The following is a 22,319-nucleotide window of genomic DNA, read 5'->3' on the forward strand; positions in this document are numbered from 1 at the left end:
GTAAGTGCCTGAGGATTACATGTCAAGTGCTCAGGTCTATATATGGTACATAGCAAATAATCAATACTTGTTAGCTTATGTTAGCTAACCAGCACTGTCATACCAGTGCAACATACTGAAATATTTCGATACCAGTTGGCAAACAGCTGTTGCTCCAACTCCCTAAGATCCCTACCATGGCTCTGGTACCCCTCTTAACCCACCAGAACTCCCACCACCACTACTACCACATGCTATCTCATGCTACAGACACTAACAAGTTAATTGGAGGCTTTCACAACCTGTGCTATTTATTAGTACCTCTATAGTTGTGTTGCTAAATATTTTGAATATTACTCCTGATCATTTTTACTACTTATTGAAATTGGATCAGCCAACCAGGAGTCAAGAAGAGCTAAACAGGGGTGCCTGGGTGGTTCAAGTCAGTTAAGCGTCCCACTTTAGCTCAGGTCATGATCTCATGGTTTGTGGGTTGGAGCCTTGTATCAGGCTCTGTGCTGACAGCTCAGAGCCTCCTGCTTCGGAATCTGTCTCTCCCTCTCTCTCTCTCAAAAATAAATAAACATTTTTTTAAAAAGAGCTAAATAGGGGCGCCTGGGTGGCGCAGTCGGTTAAGCGTCCGACTTCAGCCAGGTCACGATCTCGCGGTCCGGGAGTTCGAGCCCTGCATCAGGCTCTGGGCTGATGGCTCAGAGCCTGGAGCCTGTTTCCGATTCTGTGTCTCCCTCTCTCTCTGCCCCTCCCCCGTTCATGCTCTGTCTCTCTCTGTCTTAAAAATAAATAAACGTTGGAAAAAAAAAATTAAAAAAAAAAAAAGAGCTAAATAAACACTGGATAAGGCAGAACCATAAAAAAAAGACTATATATTTAGGTGGAAAGGTAAGGCTGAGTGTCCTTGGTTTCAGAGTGTGATATTCTACCTGGAAAGTCCCTGAGACCTGTCATCCAAGAGCAAGCCTGTCGTCCCAACCAGGAAGATAGATGATTATCTATAGTCATGGTGTCTCCAACATCTATCCAGATTTTTGTTGTCTTTTGAGGCCTACATACTCAACACATCTGTCCCCATTCCTCTCCACATCATACCACATATGCAGATCTCAAAGGCTTTAGATATTCTGATATGTGGAATTTTTTTTACCACTCTTTTATAGCTACATATTTAAATAACTGTTGAGGGGTGCCTGGGTGGCTCAGTCGGTTAAATGTTGGACTTCAGCTCAGATCATGATCTCATGGTCATAGGTTCAGGCCCTGCATCGGGCTCTGTGCGGACAGCCCAGAGCCTGCAGCCTGCTTCAGATTCTGGGTCTCCTTCCTTCTCTGCCCCTCCCCCACTTGCTCGCGCGCGCGCTCTCTCTCTCTCTCTCTCTCTCTCTCAAAAATAAATAAACATTAAAAATGTGTTTTAGGGGCGCCTGGATGGCTCAGTCGGTTAGGCGGCCGACTTCAGCTCAGGTCATGATCTCGCGGTCCGTGAGTTTGAGCCCAGCGTCGGGCTCTGTGCTGACAGCTCAGAGCCTGGAGCCTGTTTCAGATTTTGTGTCTCCCTCTCTCTGACCCTCCCCTGTTCATGCTCTGTCTCTCCCTGTCTCAAAAATAAATAAAATGTTAAAAAAAATTTTTTTAAAGTGTGTTTTAATTAAAAAATAAAAAAATAGGGTGGGAGGGAGAGGAGGGTGGGTGATGGGTATTGAGGAGGGCACCTTTTGGGATGAGCACTGGGTGTTGTATGGAAACCAATTTGACAATAAATTTCATATGTTGAATAAATAAATAAATAAATAAATAATAAAAAATAAAAAAATAACTTGATATGATAAAACTGCAGTGAACATCTCTGTTGTTAAATATGTCACTGTATACATCTTTACTTCCTCTCTTAAATAAAATCACTGAATTTAGTATATGATACAGATGGGGCTTAAAATCAGAAAAAAGCATGTTATAAAGTAAATAATGTTGGCATAAGTAGCTAGTCATTTGGAAAAAATTTTTATTTAATCCTTACTTCATTTTTTACATAAAAACAAACACTAGGGATGACTGGGTGGCTCAGTCAGTTAAGCATCAGACTCTTGATTTCGGCTCTGGTCATGATCACATGGTCATGGGATAGAGCCCCAAGTCAGGCTCTGCACTGAGCATGGAGCCTACTTGGGATTCCCTCTCTTGCTCTGTCTCTGCCCCTCCCCTGTTCACACACACATGCATTCATGTATGTGCTGTCTCTCTCAAAATAAATAAACTTAAAAAAAAAGTTATCAGTGCCTTAAAATAAATAAATAAAATATGAAAAAAAATCAACATAAAAATCATCAATATAAAAAACATTTTAGTAGAAAACATGATCAAATGTTTTTATCTTAGAATAGAGAAGGCATTTCTAAACACCACAAAAAATTTTGAAGCCAAAGAGGAAAAGAGTAACCAACTGGCATGTAAAACTTATGGGTGTGTGGGGTATATATATTTGTGTGTATGTGTAAGAGAGAGAGAATTGTGGAGGATTATTCTTTTTTGTTGTTGTTTTTACATTGTACTTTATTTCTCTCTCTCTCTCTCTCCCTCTTTTTAATAATTTCTATTTAGGGGCCCCTGGGTGGCTGAGTTGGTTAAGTGTCTGACTTCAGCTCCGGTAATGATCTTGCAGTTTGTGGGTTCAAGCCCTACATTGAGCTTTTTCTGCTGTTAGCACAGAGCCTGCTTCAGATCCTCTCTACCCCCCAGCCCACCCCTCCCTTGCTGATGCACACATTCTCTCTCTCTCAAAATAATAATAATAATAATAATAATTTCTATTTAAAATTTAGTTGGTTAACATACAGTGCAATATTGGTTTCAGAAGTGGATGATTTTTCTTAAAAAAATCACAAATAAGGTTAAAAGAAAATCTAAAACCGAGAAAGAAACTATTAGCAATACTTGACAGAAAAAAAAATAATGTCCTAATTCCCAAACTTATAAACATAATTTTTCCTAGTTGTTTTAAGCAAAAATGAATATTTAAAAAATAGATGCAACTCAGGTTGCAAGTAAAAGAAATATGAATGGTCAATAAACATTAGAAAGCTGATCAACCTTACTCATAATTAATTGCCAAATATTGGGGCGCCTGCGTGGCTCAGTTGGTTAAGTGTCCAACTTCAGCTCAGGTCATGTCTCGTGGTTCGTGGGTTTGAGCCCCGCATTGGGCTCTTTGCTGACAGCTCAGAGTCTAGAGCCTGCTTCGGATTCTGTGTCTCCCTCTCTCTCTGCCCCTCCCCCCCCCACTCTCTCTCTGACAAGAATAAATAAACATTAAAAATAATAATAATAATTGCCAAATATTAAAAATCTAATAAGACCCACTGTTGGTATGGTATAGTAGGAGGAAAAGCCATTAAAAGCATTATGAAGATCAGTTTGACAATGCTTATCATAATTTAAATACACATATCCTTTGATAAAGTAATTTTCCTTCTCAAAATTTATTCTACAGATATAATAATACAAGTATAATGGTTATTTGTGAAACAAAAACTGAAAATATTCCAAAGACCAATCAATAGGGGACTGGATTAAATAAAGCATGATATATTCAGGGGCACCTGGATGGCTCAGCTGGTTAAGCATCCAACTCTCGATTTCAGCTCAGGTAGTGATCTCTCAGTTCGTGGGTTTGGGACCCACATGGCAGTGCGGAGCCTACTTGGGATTCTCTCTCTCTCTCTCTCTCTCTCTCTCTCCCTTTCTCTGTCCTTCCCCCACTTGTTCTCTCCCTCTCTCTCAAAATAAATAAACAAAAACTTAAAAAAGAAAAAGCATGGTACATTCATACATTAGAATATAACACAGGTCCTTTAAAAAAAATAAGAAAGATCTATGTATTGATATAGAAAACAGTCTTGAGATAACGGTAAAAGAAAGGTTCCAATCTTATAGAATAGTACTGGAAAAAGCATATGGGGCACCTGGGTGGCTCAGTCAGTTAAGTGTATGACTCTCAATTTCAGCTCAGGTCATGATCTCTTGGTTTGTGGGTTCAAGCCCCATGTCAGGCTCTGTGCTAACAGTGTGCAGCCTGTTTGGGATTCTCTCTCTCTGGCCCTACCATTTGTGCTCTCTCTCTCTCAAAATAAATAAATAAACTTAAAAAAAAAAAGCATACATAAGAAACAGCTAATAGTGATTAGTGATTGTTTTTAGGGAGTGGAAATATTTGCACTGTATAAGAGTTTGTATTATTATAGTCATTATAATATTTTTAATGTTTTTTTAACATTTATTCATTAAAAAAAATTTTTTTTTAACATTTATTCATCTTTGAGAAACAGAGAGAGACAGAGCATGAGCGGGGAAGGGGCAGAGAGTGAGACACAGAATCCAAAGCAGTCTCCAGGCTCCGAGCTGTCAGCACAGAGTGCGACACGGGCTTGAACTCGTGAACCACAAGATCGTGACCTGAGCCGAAGTCGGACGCCCAACCGACTGAGCCACCCAGGCACCCCAATATTTTCGAGAGACAGAGACAGAGTGCAAACAGGGGAGGGGCAGAGAGAGAGAGGGAGAGACAGAATCTAAAGCAGGATCCAGGCCCTGAGCTAACAGCACAGAGCCTGATGCAGGACACAAACCCACAAACGGTGAGATCATGACCCGAGCCAAAGTCAGACACTTAACTGACTGAGCCACCCAGGCATTCAAATGTTTGTTTCTTTTTTTTTTTTTAATTTTTTTTTAATGTTTATTTATTTCTGAGGCAGAGAGAGACAGAGCATGAGTGGGGGAGGGTCAGAGAGAGAGGGAGACACAGAATCAGAAGCAGGCTCCAGGCTCTGCGCTGGCAGCACAGAGCCCGACGCGGGGCTTGAACTCACAAACTGTGAGATCATGACCTGAGCCAAAGTCAGTGGCTCAACTGACTGAGCCACCCAGGCGCCCCTCAAATGTTTGTTTCTTTATAAAGGTGCAGTGGCCTCTTGTTTTTTCCAACATTTTAAAAAAATATTTGAAAGAAAAAAACAATTTCCAGAAGTAGAATTGTTAAAGGGAATGTATGTTATTCATAATTGTACATTTAGACCATTCCTTACCTTTTCCTACTGTAAAATACTTTTTTTTTGAGTTGGGATATTAATGATTTCTTATATAACTGAGTGTACAAAGATGAAAAATTTATGTTACTTAATCAATGTCATAATATTATCTAAACCAAATTAAGTATTTTAGTAGAAAATTAATTTGTCAGAAATGAAATATACCCACTCCTCTTACCTGCCATGGATCCAGCCATTAATCTGTGCACATGACCAGAAACTCCCAGTTTTGTAGTAATTACCTAGAAACCAAAATACCAAATTAAATGGAATATTTTAAAAATACGTCTCATTTCACTGTTTAATAATGAAGAAATTTCAAAAAAGAGTTACACAACTAGTAAAAAGAAAATTAGTAAATGAAGTGACCACAATTGTAACACATCATAAGGTCAGGTATTTCCTACGTAGCTTTTATGCCAATTCTGCTCTTTTACAATCTAACTTAGAATTGTCAAATATACTATATTGTACATTCCTGACCACATATACTTAAAGTGTGAGTGGCAGTAGTACAAATAAAATGCCACTACAATGAAGTCTTGACATACTGATGACACCAATTCTGACTGATTAGCTTGGAATGTTGTTCTCATCTCTATTGCTTACTTTTCCTTTTAAGACACCCTATGAAATTTAGCATACTTAACCATTCTGTGTCACTTTCACTCCCACAGAAAAGAGAACGTCAATCAATGAGTAGGATGGGAAAAGTTGTTAATTGATTGCATTACTCAAAAACAGACTTTCACAATATGATGTCACTATTTTATTTGTAAGAAATCCAAAGCTACAATGTTCCTTTCCTAAAACTGAGAAACAAAAAGCACATTAAAAAGCTATTAATATTTTCTGTATTTATTATTACCTATTTGAAGTATATTTTGGCTCTTCTTCGTAAATGTATACATAAACAATTTGCTCAAAAATGACTAACAACTGGGGCGGCTGGGTGGCTCAGTCAGTTGAGCATCTGACTTCGGCTCAGGTCATGATCTCACGGTTCGTGAGTTTGAGCCCTGCGTTGGGCTCTGTGCTGACAGCTCAGAGCCTGGAGCCTGCTTCGGATTCTGTGGCTCGCTCTCTCTCTGCCTCTCCTTTGCTCATGCTCTGTCTCTCTCTCTCAAAAATAAATAAAACATTAAAAAAAAATTTTTTTTTTAAATGACTAACAATGCTGGACTAGATAACTCCAAAACCAAGTTACATTTAAAAATTTAGGGGAGCCTGGGTGGCTTAGTCAGTTAAGTGTCTGACTTTGGCTCAGATCATGATCTCACTGTTCATGGGTTCGAGCCCCACATGGGGCTCTGTGCTGACAGCTCAGAGCCTGGAGCCTACTTCTGATTCTGTGTCTCCCTCTCTCTCTTGCTCCTCCCCCACTTATGCTCTGTCTCTCTCTCTCAAAAATAAGTAAACATTAAAAAAAAAATTTAAACTATCACAAGTCTTCTTCCTTCAAAAAGGCATTACTTTACCCATTCATCCAAAGTAATTTTAAAGGCCAAAGCAAATGCCTGTCAACTAAGTATGATATTCAAACACAAAAGGAAAACAAGATAAAAGTTCAAATACCGTTTTATAATGCTCAAATGCCATAAACTGGATTGCACCATAGGGAAAGATTCGAATCATCATTGCACCATTCCCTTTATACAATCCAAGGTATCCTTCCTTTTGGGGAACAGCACGCAATGCAGAAAATACTCCTATTTTTAGAAAAATGTTTAGAAGAAAAATACTATTAAAACAGAGAAAACTAAACTCAAATTTTCATGACAATCACAGAAAAGATTACTATATCATCATTCATGATACAATTTTGCATGAGGAATTAAATGAGTTGTAATTTATGTTTAATAGTTAAACCTACTTAAAATATATAAGTCCAAATTACATAAACATACCTCATAAAAACATATTATACCAAAAACAGCTATAAATTGTAGTAAAGTAGATTATAATTATCACAAATTATATTATTTTACAGCAATTTAGAAAATCTAACAGAAATATATTCAATGACCAGATATTACACTGCAGGTGGTTGACTCTGAAAGGATGAAAGAAGGTTTCCCATACTGACCTAGATACATGTGTGGTTTGTTTATATAAGGAAACTGCTAAATAAAAGAAAAAAATTTCAAAACTACCTATTATAACTATTTAAATTTGGGGGGAATTTTCATTGTTAGAACACTTTAATTAGGAAGAGTGATAAACAAAGGCCTGAGTTCTGATCCTGTACATTTATATAAATATATATATATATATATATATATATAATTTACTCTATTAATGTCAATACTAGTCCTATTTGCTGCACAGACTTCTCATAAACACATCACTCCTTGTATTATTAAACTATTTAAATTCAGGTTCTTTTCCAAATTTTTCAAACAAAAATTTGATCAAATATAAAAATAAATCATTTTGAATTTTTAGAATGCAAATAACCCTTTGATCTCTTCCTGCAAATTAAAGTTGTAGGTACTTATTAACATTAAAAAAGGATGTCCTAAAAGCATTTTTTAATAAGTAGATATCTAAATGAACTAATAGTTTATTAAAAAGAATTCTATATTATATATATTATACATACCTATATATATGTATAATATATAATATGTATGTAAAATTCTTCCCAAACACATGAAATATTAAACTATACTTCCCCACACCCAAAAAAATTGTTCTTAAAGACGCCCTCTTGCCAAAAGAAGGGGCAAAGGTTAAGCCCTGTTTAATTTGTTTCGAATGTGTTCGTAACAGTTTAAGGATAATCAAATTTAGAACAATAGCTACCTTGTAGAGACAGGAAGGCTGTTGATGAGGGAGAAGTAGAGGTTTCAAATGTACCAGTAATGTTTATTTCTGAATCTCTGTGTGGGTCCACATATGTTTTCTACATTAGTCTTCAAAACTCTTTAATTACCACAAATAGTGTGTTAAAACAGATTTTAACAGAAACTACTAGTAGAAGTGAAATAGATATAGCAATTTCAAAAAACGAAATCCAGAAAACAAAGTGGGGGAGGTTGCTGGGGAGGATGGAATACAAGAAAACGCAATAAACAAAACATTATGATGGTGAGTGAAAAAAATCAGTGATCACAAAAAAAAACCCAAAACAAAAAATAACAGAAATACAGAAATTCCACTATTAAAAGCCAAAGATCCTCAAATTCTGTTAAAAGTCCATATCTAACATATGCTTTTTACAAAACTCTTACCTAAAACAAAATAACAGAGAAAGGAAGAGCGAGAATGAATGTTGTATGTTTTCAAATGGCTTTTAAATATACACTGAGATGATTATAGTGTTGTTTTTCTCCTTTAACCTATAGTCTGTACTATTTTTACTTTGGCATATTTTTACTTTATGGTATAACACTGGACCAATTCTTACAAATTTACAAGCATGTTTGGAAAGACTATTCTCTGTAGGGGGGTACAAAGTTCTCTGTGTATCTTTTATATCAAGCTTGTGTTATTTAAATCCTTCCCTGCATCTTTACCTATTTTATCAAGCTAGGATTAGAAGGAACTAACATTTGGTAAAATATAGCATATGCTTGTGTATATATACATTAGTTCTGAAAGGAAATGGAAGTAACTGGTAAAAATGTTAATTCCAAGGAAGAAATAAGGGAGGGAACAAGATGTGTTTTTATACATGTTGAATTATAAACTTGTGAAAACATCACACATTCAAAAAACTAAAAATAAAAATTTTAAAAGCAATGAAATTAAAAGTAAAAATTTTTAAAGAATCCTATTATGACTCATCTACCTAGTTTTATTTTTTATAAATAAATAAATAAATAAATAACAATTATCAGAGAATACTATGAAAAATTATATGCCAACAAACTGGACAACCTGGAAGAAATGGACAAATTCCTAGACACCCACACATTACCAAAACTCAAACAGGAAGAAACAGAAAATTTGAATAGACCCATAACTAGTGAAGAATTGAATCAATTATCAAAAATCTCCCAACAAATAAGAGTCTTGGGCCAGATGACTTCCCAGGGGAATCCTACCAGACGTTTAAAACAGAGTTAATAGTTATCCTTCTCAAGCGGTCTCAAAAAATAGAAATAGAAGGAAAGCTTCCGGACTCATTCTATGAAGCCAGCATTACCTTCATTCCCAAACCAGACAAAGATCCCACAAAAAAGGAGAATTACAGGCCAATATCCCCGATGAACATGGATGCAAACATTCTCAACAAGATACTAGCAAATCAAATTCAACAGCATATAAAACGAATTATTCACCATGATCAAGTGGGATTCACTCCTGGGCTGCAGGGCTGGTTCAATATTTGCAAATCAACCAATGTGATACATCACATTAATAAAAGAAAGGTGAGAACCATATAATCCTGTCAATAGATACAGAAAAAGCATTTGGCAGTATGCTTTCTTAATAAAAACCCTCAAGAAAGTCAGGATAGAAAGAACATACTTAAACATTATAAAAGCCATTTATGAAAAGCCCACAGCTAATATCATCCTCAATGGGAAAAAACTGAGAGCTTTCCCCCTAAGATCAGGAACACGACAGGGATGTCCACTCTCACCACTGTTGTTTAACATAGTGTTGGAAGTCCTAGTATCAGCAATCAGACAAAATGAAATAAAAGACATCAAAATTGGCAAAGAAGTCAAACTTTCACTCTTCACAGATGACATGATACTCTACATGGAAAACGTGAAAGACTCCACCAAAAAGCTGCTAGAACTGATACATGAATTCAGCAAAGTCACAGGATACAAAATCAATGTACAGAAACCAGTTGCACTTCCATACACCAATAATGAAGCAAAAGAAAGAGAATTCAAGAAATCGATCCCATTTACAACTGCAACCAGAACCATAAAATACCTAAACCTATCCAAAGATGTAAAACCAATGCTGAAAACTATAGAAAGCTTATGAACGAACTTGAAGAAGATACAAAGAAATGGAAAAACATTCCAGGCTCATGGATTGGAAGAATAAATATTGTTAAAATGTCAATACTACCCAAAGCTATCTACACATTCAGTGCAATCCCAATCAAAATTGCACCAGCTTTCTTTTAGAACTACAATCCTAAAATTTGTATAGAACCACAGAAGACACCGAAGACACCGAATAGCCAAAGTAATACTGAAGAAAAAGACCAAAGTGGGAGGCATCACAATCCCAGACTTTAGCCTCTACTACAAAGCTGTAATCATCAAGACAGCATGGTATTGGCATAAAAACAGACACACAGACCCAGTGGAACAGAATAGAGACTCCAAAATTAGACCCACAAAAGTATGGCCAACTAATCTTTGACAAAGCAGGAAAGAATATCCAATGGAAAAAAGACAGTCTCTTTAACAAATGATGCTGGGAGGGGCACCTGGGTGGCTCAGGAGGTTGAGCGTCCGACTTTGGCTCAGGTCATTATCTCACGGTCCGTGGGTTCAAGCCCCACGTCGGGCTCTGTGCTGACAGCTCAGAGCCTGGAGCCTGCTTTGGATTCTGTGTCTCCCTCTCTCTCTCTGCCCCTCCCCTGCTCAAGCTCTGTCTCAGTCTCTCTCAAAAATAAATAAACATTAAAAAAAAAAATAAAAAAATAAAAAAACAAATGATGCTGGGAGAACTGGACAGCAACATGCAGAAGGATGAAATTAGACCACTTCTTACACCATACGCAAAAATAAACTCAAAATGGATGAACGACCTAAATGTGAGACAGGAAACCATCGAAACCCGAGAGGAGAAAACAGGCAACAACCTCTTTGACCTCAGCCGCAGCAATTTCTTGTTCGACACATCTCCAAAGTCAAGGGAATTAAAAGCAAAAATGAACTGGGACCTCATCAAGATAAAAAGCTGCAAAGGAAACAACAAAACTAAAAGGCAACCGATGGAATAGGAAAAGATATTTGCAAATGACATATCAGATAAAGGGTTAGTATCCAAAATCTATAAAGAATTTACCAAACTCAACACCCAAAAACCAGATAGTCCAGTGAACAAAAGGGCAGAAGACATGAATAGACACTTTTCCAAAGGAGACATCCAGATGGCCAACAGACACATGAAAAGATGCTCAACGTGACTCATCATCAGGGAAATACAAATCGAAACCACACTGAGATACCACCTCACACTGGCCAGAGTGACTAAAATTAAACAACTCAGGAAACAACAGATGCTGGCGTGGTTATGGAGAAACGGGAACCCGCTTGCACTGTTGGTGGGAATGCAAACTAGTGCAGCCGCTCTGGAAAACAGTGTGGAGGTTCCTCAAAAAATTAAAAATAGAACTACCCTACGACCCAGAAATAGTACTACTCAGAATTTATCCAAAGGATACAGGAGTGCTATTTCATAGGGCACATGTACCCCAATGTTTATAGCAGCACTTTCACCAACAGCCAAATTATGGAAGGGGCCTAAATGTCCATCAACTAATGAATGGATAAAGAAGATGTGGTTTATATATAGAGTGGAATACTACTTGGCAAGGAGAAAGAATAAAATCATGCCATTTGCAGCAACATGGATGGAACTGGAGGGTATTATCCTAAGTGAAATAAGTCAGTCAGAGAAGATAGATATCATATGTTTTCACTCATATGTGGAGCTTGAGAAACTTAACAGAAGATCATGGGGTAAGGGAAGGGAAAAAAATAGTTACAAATAGAGAGGGAGGGAGGCAAACCATAAGAGACTCTTAAATACAGAGAACAAACTGAGAGTTGATGGAGGGTGAGGAAGAGGGGAAAATGGTGATGGGCACCGAGGAGAGCACTGTTGGGATGAGCACTGGGTGTTGTATGTAGGCAATGAATCAAGGGACTCTACCCCCAAAACCGAGAGCACACTGTGCACACACTGTATGTTAGCCAATTTGACAATAAATTATATTAAAAAATAAAGATAAATAAATTAAAATAAAATGAAAGGAAGGTGATGGGTATTGAAGGGGCATCTTTTGGGATGAGCACTGGGTGTTATATGGAAACCAATTTGACAATAAATTTCATATATTAAAAAAAGAAAAAAAAGAGAGGAGAAGTCAATAAAAATAAATAAAATAAGTAGAAATTCCTTTTGCAAAAAAATAAAAGCAGTAAAATTAAAAGTAAAAATTTTTAAAGAATCCTATTATGACTCATCTACCTTTATTTATTTATTTACTTACTTATTTATTTTCAAATATTTGTTTTTGAGAGACAGAGCACGAGCAGGGGAGGGTCAGAGAGAGAGGGAGACACAGAATCTAAAGCAGACTCCAGGCTCTGAGTTGTTAGCACAGAGCCCAATGCGGGGCTAAAACTCACCAACCCTGAGATGATGACCTGAGCTGAAGTCGGACGCTTAACTAACTGAGCCATTGATTTCGGATTCTTGATTTCGACTCAGGTCATGACCTCAGAGTTTGTAGGGTCAAGCCCCATGTCAAGCTTGGCACTGGCAGTATGGAGCCTGCTTGGGATTCTCCCTCACTCCCTCTCTCTCTGCCCCTTCCCTGCTGCTCACATGCTCTGTTTCTCTCCCTCTCTCTCAAAATAAGTAAACTTAAAAAAACAAAAAGAAAATGAGCTATAGTTTATATACAACATAAATATCCATTACCCCTTTTAAGAAAAATCACATTTTAAAAACACAATTGGAAAAACAATTTATTCTCTTTTTTATGTTTGTTTATTTATTTATTTATTTATTTGAGAGAAAGAGACAGAATCTCGCACTGTTAGTGCACAGCCTGACGCAGAGCTTGAACCCATGAATCCCAAGATCATGACATGAACTAAAATCAAGAGTTGGATGCTAACCAACTGGGGCCACCCAGGCATCCCGATTCTTTTTTTTTTTTAATTGAAGACAGTTGACACAATGTTACATTAGTTTAGGTTTACAACTGTGATTTGATAACTCTATATGTTATGGAAAAAACAACAGACTCATTCACTCGGTAGAACACGTTAGAACACGTTCCTTGTACACTAATGCTGCATAAGTCATACAGAGCACACATCATTCCTATCTACCAAAGCATGAATCTATAAAGCATGAAGTGGTATGAGTTAGTTGCCTCGACCTAATTTCTTTCTTGGTCTCTGTCCACATTAATTCTTTTTCTTTTAAGTCTTTTCCCCTCTACTTGAAAAAGTAATATATGTTCAACATGTATTAATATTAGCTTAGGGGAAAAAATTTCCTTAAAATTTCACCAAAGTATTTATTAAATAAATTAATAAATAAGAAAATTAACCAGTTAATGTTTTAGTTCTAGCCTTTGTCTAAGAATATATTTATATAAAATGCAATATGATTAAACCATTTTGTAATGTGTTCTTTTTTTAAATTTTTAAAAATGTTTATTTATTTTTGAAAGACAGAGAGACAAAGCACAAGTGGGGGAGGAGCAGAGAGAGAAAGGGAGACCGAATCCGAAGCAGGGTCCAGGCTCTGAGTTGTCAGCACAGAGCCTAACGTGGGCTTGAACCCACAAACTGAGATCATGACCTAAGCTAAAGTTAGATGTTTAACCACTGAGCCACCCAGGAGCCCCTGTAATATGTTTTCATTTATCTAATACATTATGAACATTGTTCCTAGACAATATATAGATATATAGAGATAGAGATAGAGATAGAGATAGAGATATACATATACATATACATATACATATACATATACATATACATATACATATAGTTTTTTTTTTTTTTAAGGAAGCTCTAGGGATGCCTGGCTGGCTCAATCAGAAGAGCATGCATTCTTGATCTTGGGCTGAGTTCAAGCCCTATGTGGTGTAGAGATTACTTAAATTAAAAAAATAAATAAAATAAAATAACATAAAATAACATAAAATAAAATAAAATAAAATAAAATAAAATAAAATAAAATAAAATAAAATAAAATAAAATAAATAAAATAACAACTTCATATAAAAAATAAAAATAAAACATAAAGTTAAGCTCTAAGCCCAATGTGAGGCTGGAACTCACAACCTTGAAATCAAGAGTCACATGCTTATGGCACCTGGCTGGCTCAGCCTGTAGGGCATGCCACGCTTGATCTTGGGTTGTGAGCTCCAGTACCACGTTGGACATAGAGTTTACTTAAAAAAAAAAAAAAAAAAAAAAAAAAAGAAGAGCCAGCCAGGTACCCCCAATTAATATTCTTTTTACAGTTTTTGTGTGATTGGAAAATAGTCTACAATATGAATTTATTTATTTAAATAACACTTATTTAAACTTAACCAATTCCCTATTATTGAACATTTTGGGGTTTGTTTTTTGTTTTACTAACATAAATAATGTTTTCATCCTTGTATATATGTCTTTGAGCACGTTTCTTTTTTTTTTTTTTTAATGTTTATTTATTTTCAAGAGAGAGGGTGAGAGCATGAGCAGGGTAGGGGCAGAAAGAGAGGAGGGCAGAGGATCCAAAGAGGGCTCTGTGCTGACAGCAGAGAACATAATGCAGGACTCAAACTCATGAACCCTGAGGTCATGACCTGAGCCGAAGTCGGACACTTAACTGACTGAGCCACCCAGGTGCCTCATATTTCCTTCTTAAAAAAATTTTTTTTTATTTTATTTGAGAGAGAGTATGAGCGCACACAAGCAGGAGAAAAGCAGAGGGAGAGAGAGAATCTTAAGCAGGCTCCATGCTCAGCACAGAGCCTGACAGATGGCTCAATCCCACCAACTTAGGATCGTGACCTGAGCCGAAATCAAGACTCTAGCACTCAACCCACTGCATCACCCAGGTGTCCCACATCTTTGAGCATATTTTTCTTTTTTTTTAACATTTATTTTTGAGAGAGAGACAGAGTGCAAGTGGAGGAGGGGCAGAGAGACAGGGGAGACACAGAATCCAAAGCAGATTTGAGGCTCTGAGCTGTCAGCACAGAGCCCGACATGGGGCTCAAAACCACAAACCATGAGATCATGACCCAAGCTGAAGCAGGACGCCCAACCAACTGAGCCACCCAGGTGCCCCTGAGTATATTTCTGATTAGTTTCTGACAATAACTTCCTAGAACTAGAATTGCACGGTGAAAGAATATGTATCTTTTCAAGATTTTTGATGCATATTACCAAAACACCTTCCAAAAAGGCTATAAAAAAATTCCTACTCCCACCAATGGTATATTATTAGAGTATCCATGTTAATTAAATGGCTGATTTTTATATTTGTAAGGAACAAACAAGAGCTTGATATTCTTTAACAATTGAAGTTTATCCATACTAACTGCATTGAATTTTATTTGCACTAAGATTTCTTTTTTTTTTTTTTTTTTTAATTTTTTTTTTTCAACGTTTATTTATTTTTGGGACAGAGAGAGACAGAGCATGAACGGGGGAGGGGCAGAGAGAAAGGGAGACACAGAATCGGAAACAGGCTCCAGGCTCCGAGCCATCCGCCCAGAGCCCGACGCGGGGCTCGAACTCACGGACCGCGAGATCGTGACCTGGCTGAAGTCGGACGCTTAACCGACTGCGCCACCCGGGCGCCCCTGCACTAAGATTTCTAGGAGCTTGGTTTGTTTGTTTGTTTGTTTTTAACGTTTATTTATTTTTGGGACAGAGAGAGACAGAGCATGAACGGGGGAGGGGCAGAGAGAGAGGGAGACACAGAAACGGAAACAGGCTCCAGGCTCTGAGCCATCAGCCCAGAGCCCGACGCGGGGCTCGAACTCACAGACCGTGAGATGGTGACCTGAGCTGAAGTCGGATGCTTAACCGACTGAGCCACCCAGGCGCCCCTCTAGGAGCTTGTTTAACTGGGTGTTTAAAGGAATATGGTTGCCTCTCTGACTCAGTCAGTACAGCCTGCAACTCTTAATCTTGAGGTTATGAGTTCAAGTCCCACATTGGGTGTAGATTACTTTAAAATAAAAAATAATAAATAAAGGAATAAACTTTACCTCCATCAATAATTGGATATTTTTTTTAAAAATCAGGTTGAGGGTCACCTGGGTGGCTCAGCCTCTGACTCTTGGTTTTGGCTCAGGTTATGATCACAGGGCTGTGGGATCAAGCCCACATTGTACTCTGCACTAAGCATGGAGCCTGCTTAAGATTCTCTCTCCCTCTCTCTCTCTGCCTCTCTCCCCCACTCACTCTTGCTCTCCCTCTAAAATGAAAAAAAAAATCATGTTGAAAAAAATAATAATAAAAATAAAAATCAGATCGAGCAGTTACATGTGTCTGGAAAAGATGTGACTTGTTAATCCCAATAAACAAATAGTACTTACTTCCAGGATTCTAAGATTTTGCTTTACAGAATATCAGTACCCTTAAATTGATAATATATATAACCACTAATTGCAAGTGAAAAGTTTAAAGTAGGTAAGAGATAAATCTCATGCAAAATTTGCTCCCAAACTTGAATTCCCTTTTGCGTCCTCTTTCCACTAATTCACAAATGGAAACCAACCCAGTAGATGGATAATGTTTTCATTCATTTTTTATCTTTAGCATCCATTAACTCACCTAAATGTTTGTAATGGTGATTGTGAGCTTGTAACAAAACCTTTACTCGATCCAAAGGAGCAACTGTTGTTTTGGCACAGCATCCAGCAATACCTGAAAAATTTTTAAACAGGATGAAATTGCACACTATTTCTTTCCACATGGAAATCGTTATTTATTCAGCCAGCACACCTCCTGATTTCTAATTTGGTCTCCATGGGTAGAACTGCCCAGTTGCAGGGATATGCAGATGATTGGCCCCCATTCCCTGTAACTTAATAATTGAGCATGTCAGACTTAAAAATAAATTCGGAGAGTGTAAATCTTCCCTCTAATACCTGATGAACACTAGGAATCTTGCTAACTGTAGTTAAGGAGACAGACACTTGAAGGTATTTACCCAACTGTGAGGCTCTATTTCAAGTAACCTCTACTTCTAGATGACTCTTTCGTTGAAACAACCAACTTTTACCCATAAAATTCAGTTATTCATTTATATATCTAGCAATTATGTATTTGGTCCCTAACACATGCCCCTGTGGAGACATATGGATGACACTAATGTGTATACATGGGCTTTAGTGTAGGTCAGAATCCAGGGCAGCCCTACCTCCTTGCATGCTTATAAGATGATAATATATAAAGACTCTTTACTATAGATTGTTCATATGTTGAAAACTAATTCCCAATGTGATAGTATTTAGAGGTGGGGGTTTTAGGAATTGATCAGGTCCGGAGGGTAGAGCCCTCGTGAATGAGATTAATACCCTTATAAAAGCCCAGAGAGGGGCGCCTGGGTGGCTCAGTCGGTTGAGCGACCGACTTCGGCTCAGGTCATGATCTCACAGTCTGTGAGTTCGAGCCCCGTGTCGGGCTCTGTGCTGACAGCTCAGAGCCCGGGGCCTGTTTCGGATTCTGTGTCTCCCTCTCTCTGACCCTCCCCCATTCATGCTCTGTCTCTCTCTGTCTCAAAAATAAATAAAAAACGTTAAACAAAATTTTTAAAAAATAAAAAAAATAAAAGCCCAGAGAAATCCCTGGCCCCTTCCAGCAGGTGAAAACACAGTGAGAAGTTGCCCTCTATGAGGAAGCAGGTCCTTAACAGACACCAAATCTGCTGATACCATGATTTGGCTTTCCTGGCTTCCAGAACTATGAGAAATAAATGTCTGAAGCTTCCAGGTTGATGGGAAGGAAGGAAGGAAGGAAGGAAGGAAGGAAGGAAGGAAGGAAGGAAGGAAGGAAGGAAGAAGGAAGGAAGGAAGAAAAAATGTTGTTTATAAGCCAACTATCTAAATTATGGTATTTTTGGTATAGTAGCCCAAATAGACAATTTTGTAAAGTACCTTACATGTTGTAAACACTTGATAAAATAGGCTGTTATCATTATAAAATGATGGATTAAAACTCTTTGGTATCTTTTTGTGACTACTTTAAGCTCTTCACCATTGCATATTTGATCCAGAAGGTACAAAAAGACTGGGATTTTGTGGGTCTCCTTTACAACTATATCCCCAAAGACCAGTACAGGGCCTGGCACATAATAGGCACCCAAAAGATGTTTGTTTAATGAATGAACATAGACTCTTACTTTACAAACTTTTTAAAATGTAAGATAAAATCACTCATATTTATTTAATAGCCTAGCATGTAACTAATATTAAAATCCATACTCTGAGATATCTAAAAATAAAATGCCTATCGTATTCAAATTCACATATAAGCTTTATATATTAGAAGCTTCTCTTATCTTAACTAATGAAAATAATAGTCATGGCTGCCTCAAATTGAGGATAAATGAAAAATATTTTGCATTTGGGTATATTTGGTTTCAGAATATTTTGTTATATTATCTTTTCAATCATTATTATAAAATTTGGAATGCGTGCAATAAGTAGTTTTCTTTGATAGTATCTTAACTCATTTTGTCACATTACTTTATAGCTCAGTTGATCATCACAACAATCCATTGAGTTAGGTCATGAAGCTTTTATCTTCCTTTTGTGCAAATGAAGTTATTTGTCCAACACTGCTGCTAATCAACAATAACAGTTAACAAGTATTGAATGTTTACTTTATACCAGGTACTAGGCTAAGAGATTTAACTGAGGGCATTATGCCAAAGCTTTTATGGGTACTATCTCATTTAATCATTACAATCTTCTGAGGTAGGTACTATCCTTTTCCCACTTAAAAGATGTGGCAACAGGGGCACCTGGGTGGCTCAGTCAGTTGAGTGTCCGACTTCGGCTCAGGTCATGATCTCATGGCCCGTGAATTCGAGCCCCGCTTCGGGCTCTGTGCTGACAGTCAGAGCCTGGAGCCTGCTTTGGATTCTGTGTCTCCCTCTCTCTCTGCTACTAACCCACTCGCATTCTGTCTCTGTCTCTCTCAAAAATAAATAAGTATTAAAAAAAAAGATTATAAAGTACTTTAAAAAATAATAAAAAGATGTGGAAACTGAGGCACAGGGAGGCTAAATAACTTGCCCAATGGTATTTTTTTCTTATCACTTGAACCAAGAATTCCTATACAATCTTCAAAGTTATTCACACTTACCAAAAATTTGAAGCAGCGCTTTACCAAATAAGAGACCAAAGAATATGAAAAGATATTCAGCATCATACGTTATCAGGCAAATGCAAATTAAAACTACAATTAGATACCATTAAACACCTATTTAAAGGGAAAGCACACACACACACACATACACAAACACAGAGGACACAAACTCTGATAATACCAATACACTTTAGAAAACAGTTTGGCAGTTCCTACTTCACTCCAAGTAAAAGTCGGAATCTTTTTTTTTTTTTAATGTTTACTCATTTTTGAGAGACAGAGAGACAAAGCACGAGAGGGAAGAGGCAGAGAGAGGGAGACACAGAAACCAAAGCAGGCTCCAAGCCCCAAGCTGTGAGCACAGAGCCCAACGTGGGGCTTGAACCCACCGACGGTGAGATCATGACCTGAGCTGAAGTCGGACGCCCAACCGACTGAGCCACCCAGGCACCCCTAAAAGTCAGAATGTTTACAATTGCTTGCAAAGCTCTTCATTCTGCCTCCCCATTACCTCTAACCTCCTTCCCCCATCAACACCACTTGGCTCCAGCTACATGGCTTTCCTTCTGGCCTGAAATGCTCCTCTTCAGACATCAACTTGCTCAACTCTCTCACTTCAAGTCCGCTCAAGTGTCATTCTCTCCAAGAGACTTATGACCGTCCTATTTAACACTGCATCCACTCAGCTTTGCGTTCCCTTGCCCCATTCTCCTTTTACTTCTCCCCATTGCATTCATCACCTTCTCACATACTATGTAACTTACTTTCTCCCCTCAAATCCCCAATCAACGTAAACTCCAGGAGCTTTGTTTTGTTCCATGGTATACACTGACCATGTAGCAGGCACTCATATTCCTGGTATAAATGAATGAATGTCGTTTTTATCAGAAGAACAAAATAATTAAATTATTAATACTACTGCTGCCTACAGATATTCTTTCCACAAGCCCTCATAACGTGGAATTTTTTAAATTCCCAGCCTTAACAAGTGATTAAGTGTTGACAACCCGGACAATCAAATAAGAGAAGGCAGTGACTGAAAGACTTCTTTATGGTAAGGCAGAGGAAATTTCTGAGAGACAATTATGAACTTTCTGGCCTCACAGTAACAGAGATAGAAGGGCTGCACCAGCTACCTATCATGTAACTATAGAGCAGTTTACTAGAATCACTGGAAGCAGTTTTGGTTGTAGACAGTTTTACACAATTTCCCTCATCATCTTTAAAAAGCTGACCTCCAGTATTTGTTTTCTTTAAAGCAAACAGCAAAATCCAACTCTACAATGGGTCATTTATGGTCTTTGCAAAAGAAAAGGGTGCCCAACATGTCTCACTGAAACCCTGGCACTCCACTCTTTCCCCTACTTTCCCACCCGGAAGAATGGGTGCTTGGTTCGGGCCGTCCACATCCCCAGCCGCTCCCAGACCGCTCGAGGCCCTTCTTCCCCAGGATCCTGTTGTCACTAGTCAAGTGGTTATCAGAAAGAGTTACAACAGGTCAGTGCAAACAACCGACCGGGCACTGAAGCAGCCAGAGTCCAAGAATGTCATCGCGGCCGCAAACACCGGATCTGCCCAGGATCCCGCCCTGCCACCCGAGCGCGCCGGCTCCTCTCGCTGACACCCACCTCCGGCCAGAAAGGAGCGCAGCCAGTAGAAGTCCCGGCGGGCGGTGGGCCCTCCGGCTCCCGCCGCTTGCGGCATCGCGGGAGGGGGATCGGCCGCTGCCAGGGCCGCCGCCGCCGCCATCAGGACCAGGGCCGCGACGGGAAGTCGGGTCGCCAATTTACAAGCCACTGGCTGGAGACATGACCAGAGCGGGCGGTGACAGAGCACCGACCGCCGCGCGGGCGGGACGGAATAACACCAAGCGGCGCGGCGCGGGCTGATGGCGTACACCAGGGGCGGGGCCTGGGCTCGCGCCACGAGTGGGAGTCACCCACGCTCGCCACCTCCCCCGTACAGCATCACCCAAGACCCTCCTCCCGGCCTCGCTTACCAGGCCTCTTCTGTTCTGATGGAAGAAGGAAAGCGTGGCCAGGGAGAAGGTCCCACCAAAACCCACCTCAGAAAGCTCTCCCCGTCCATTGACTTGTAATTGCCCTAGCTCAGATGAATCCTTTCCAGAAACAACCTTTGGTTCCTCACTGCTCTTTCCAGGAACCTCTGAAATTGCACCATCTCCCGCCAAATCAGTTCTGCCTTCTCAGAGCTTCCCACTGAACCTCGGTTTCTACTCTCCCTAACCACCTATTAAGCTTCCACTCCACCCCATCACCTCTGTCAAAGAAATATTGCTAAAGCAGATTGCTCTTTCTTTGGGGCCCTACAAATTACACAATTACTATGCTTGTCCAGCGTTTCTGAATCTATGCCTCTGCTTAACCGAACTCTGCTCCCCACCAGCCCAGTCTCTGCCATAAAATCTTAGGAACTTTCCAGTTGCTTCTCTGCGCCCGCACCGTACTCCAAGACTTCTACTTAACTACTCCTTAGGGGCACTATTTCTCTCTCTCTCTCTTTTTTTACAGATTTTTTAATGTCTATTTTGACAGGGAGAGAAAGAATACGAGTAGGGGAGGGGCAGAGAGAGAGGGAGATACAGAATCCGAAGCAGGCTCGGAGCAGCACAGAGCCCGACGCGGGGGGCTTGCGATCAGGACCTGGGCTGAAGTCGGGCGCTTAACCTGCTGAGCCACCCAGGTGAAGGGCACTATTCTCTTACTGTAAGCCCCTCATCACTTCCAGGCTGGGCAAAATTCATTCCTATTCTTTATGACCAAAGTTGTTCTGAACTTGTTTTGTCTCTTTCAGAAACGATATTAGAACTTTCTTCAATAGTTATTCCAACCTTTCTCATTATTGGCACCGGTCTCCTCTTTCTCTTTCTATGGATATGCTTCTGCAAGGTCTTTCTAGACACATGTAGTCACTAGTAATGAGTCCAGATTTATAATTTATTTTCCTCCAGGTTCCCAATTTTCAGTTTCTGCCAGAAAATACAGACCTATATAATAATATCATTATTTATATGTTACATGTCTAATGTGTAGAAACTAAAGCTCCCCAAATGGAATGGTTGCACTGTAAATGTAATTAATGCTACTGAATTGTACAATTAAAAATGGTTAAGGGGCGCCTGGGTGGCTCAGTTGGTTGAACAACCGACTTTGTCTCAGGATGTGATCTCATG

General features: G+C 38.9%; 1 protein-coding gene across 1 annotated transcript in view; it reads right to left on the bottom strand.

The window, feature by feature from the left end:
* Nucleotides 1–20,959, bottom strand: part of SLC25A16 (solute carrier family 25 member 16) — a 50,724-nt gene extending 29,765 nt beyond the window's left edge. The window contains exons 1-4 of the mRNA XM_047072860.1: nucleotides 20,755–20,959; nucleotides 16,586–16,678; nucleotides 6,654–6,787; nucleotides 5,257–5,320 (exon numbers count right to left, since the gene is read on the bottom strand). Coding sequence (XP_046928816.1) covers nucleotides 5,257–5,320; nucleotides 6,654–6,787; nucleotides 16,586–16,678; nucleotides 20,755–20,875 — 412 coding nt within the window. The 5' untranslated portion in view covers nucleotides 20,876–20,959. The remainder of the gene's footprint in view (nucleotides 1–5,256; nucleotides 5,321–6,653; nucleotides 6,788–16,585; nucleotides 16,679–20,754) is intronic.
* Nucleotides 20,960–22,319: the final 1,360 nt, after the last annotated feature.

This window comes from Lynx rufus, unplaced genomic scaffold, assembly GCF_022079265.1.
Source record: "Lynx rufus isolate CCGP_SWC_20201006 ecotype Redwood Valley unplaced genomic scaffold, mLynRuf1.p SCAF_11, whole genome shotgun sequence".
Lineage (NCBI taxonomy): Eukaryota > Metazoa > Chordata > Mammalia > Carnivora > Felidae > Lynx > Lynx rufus.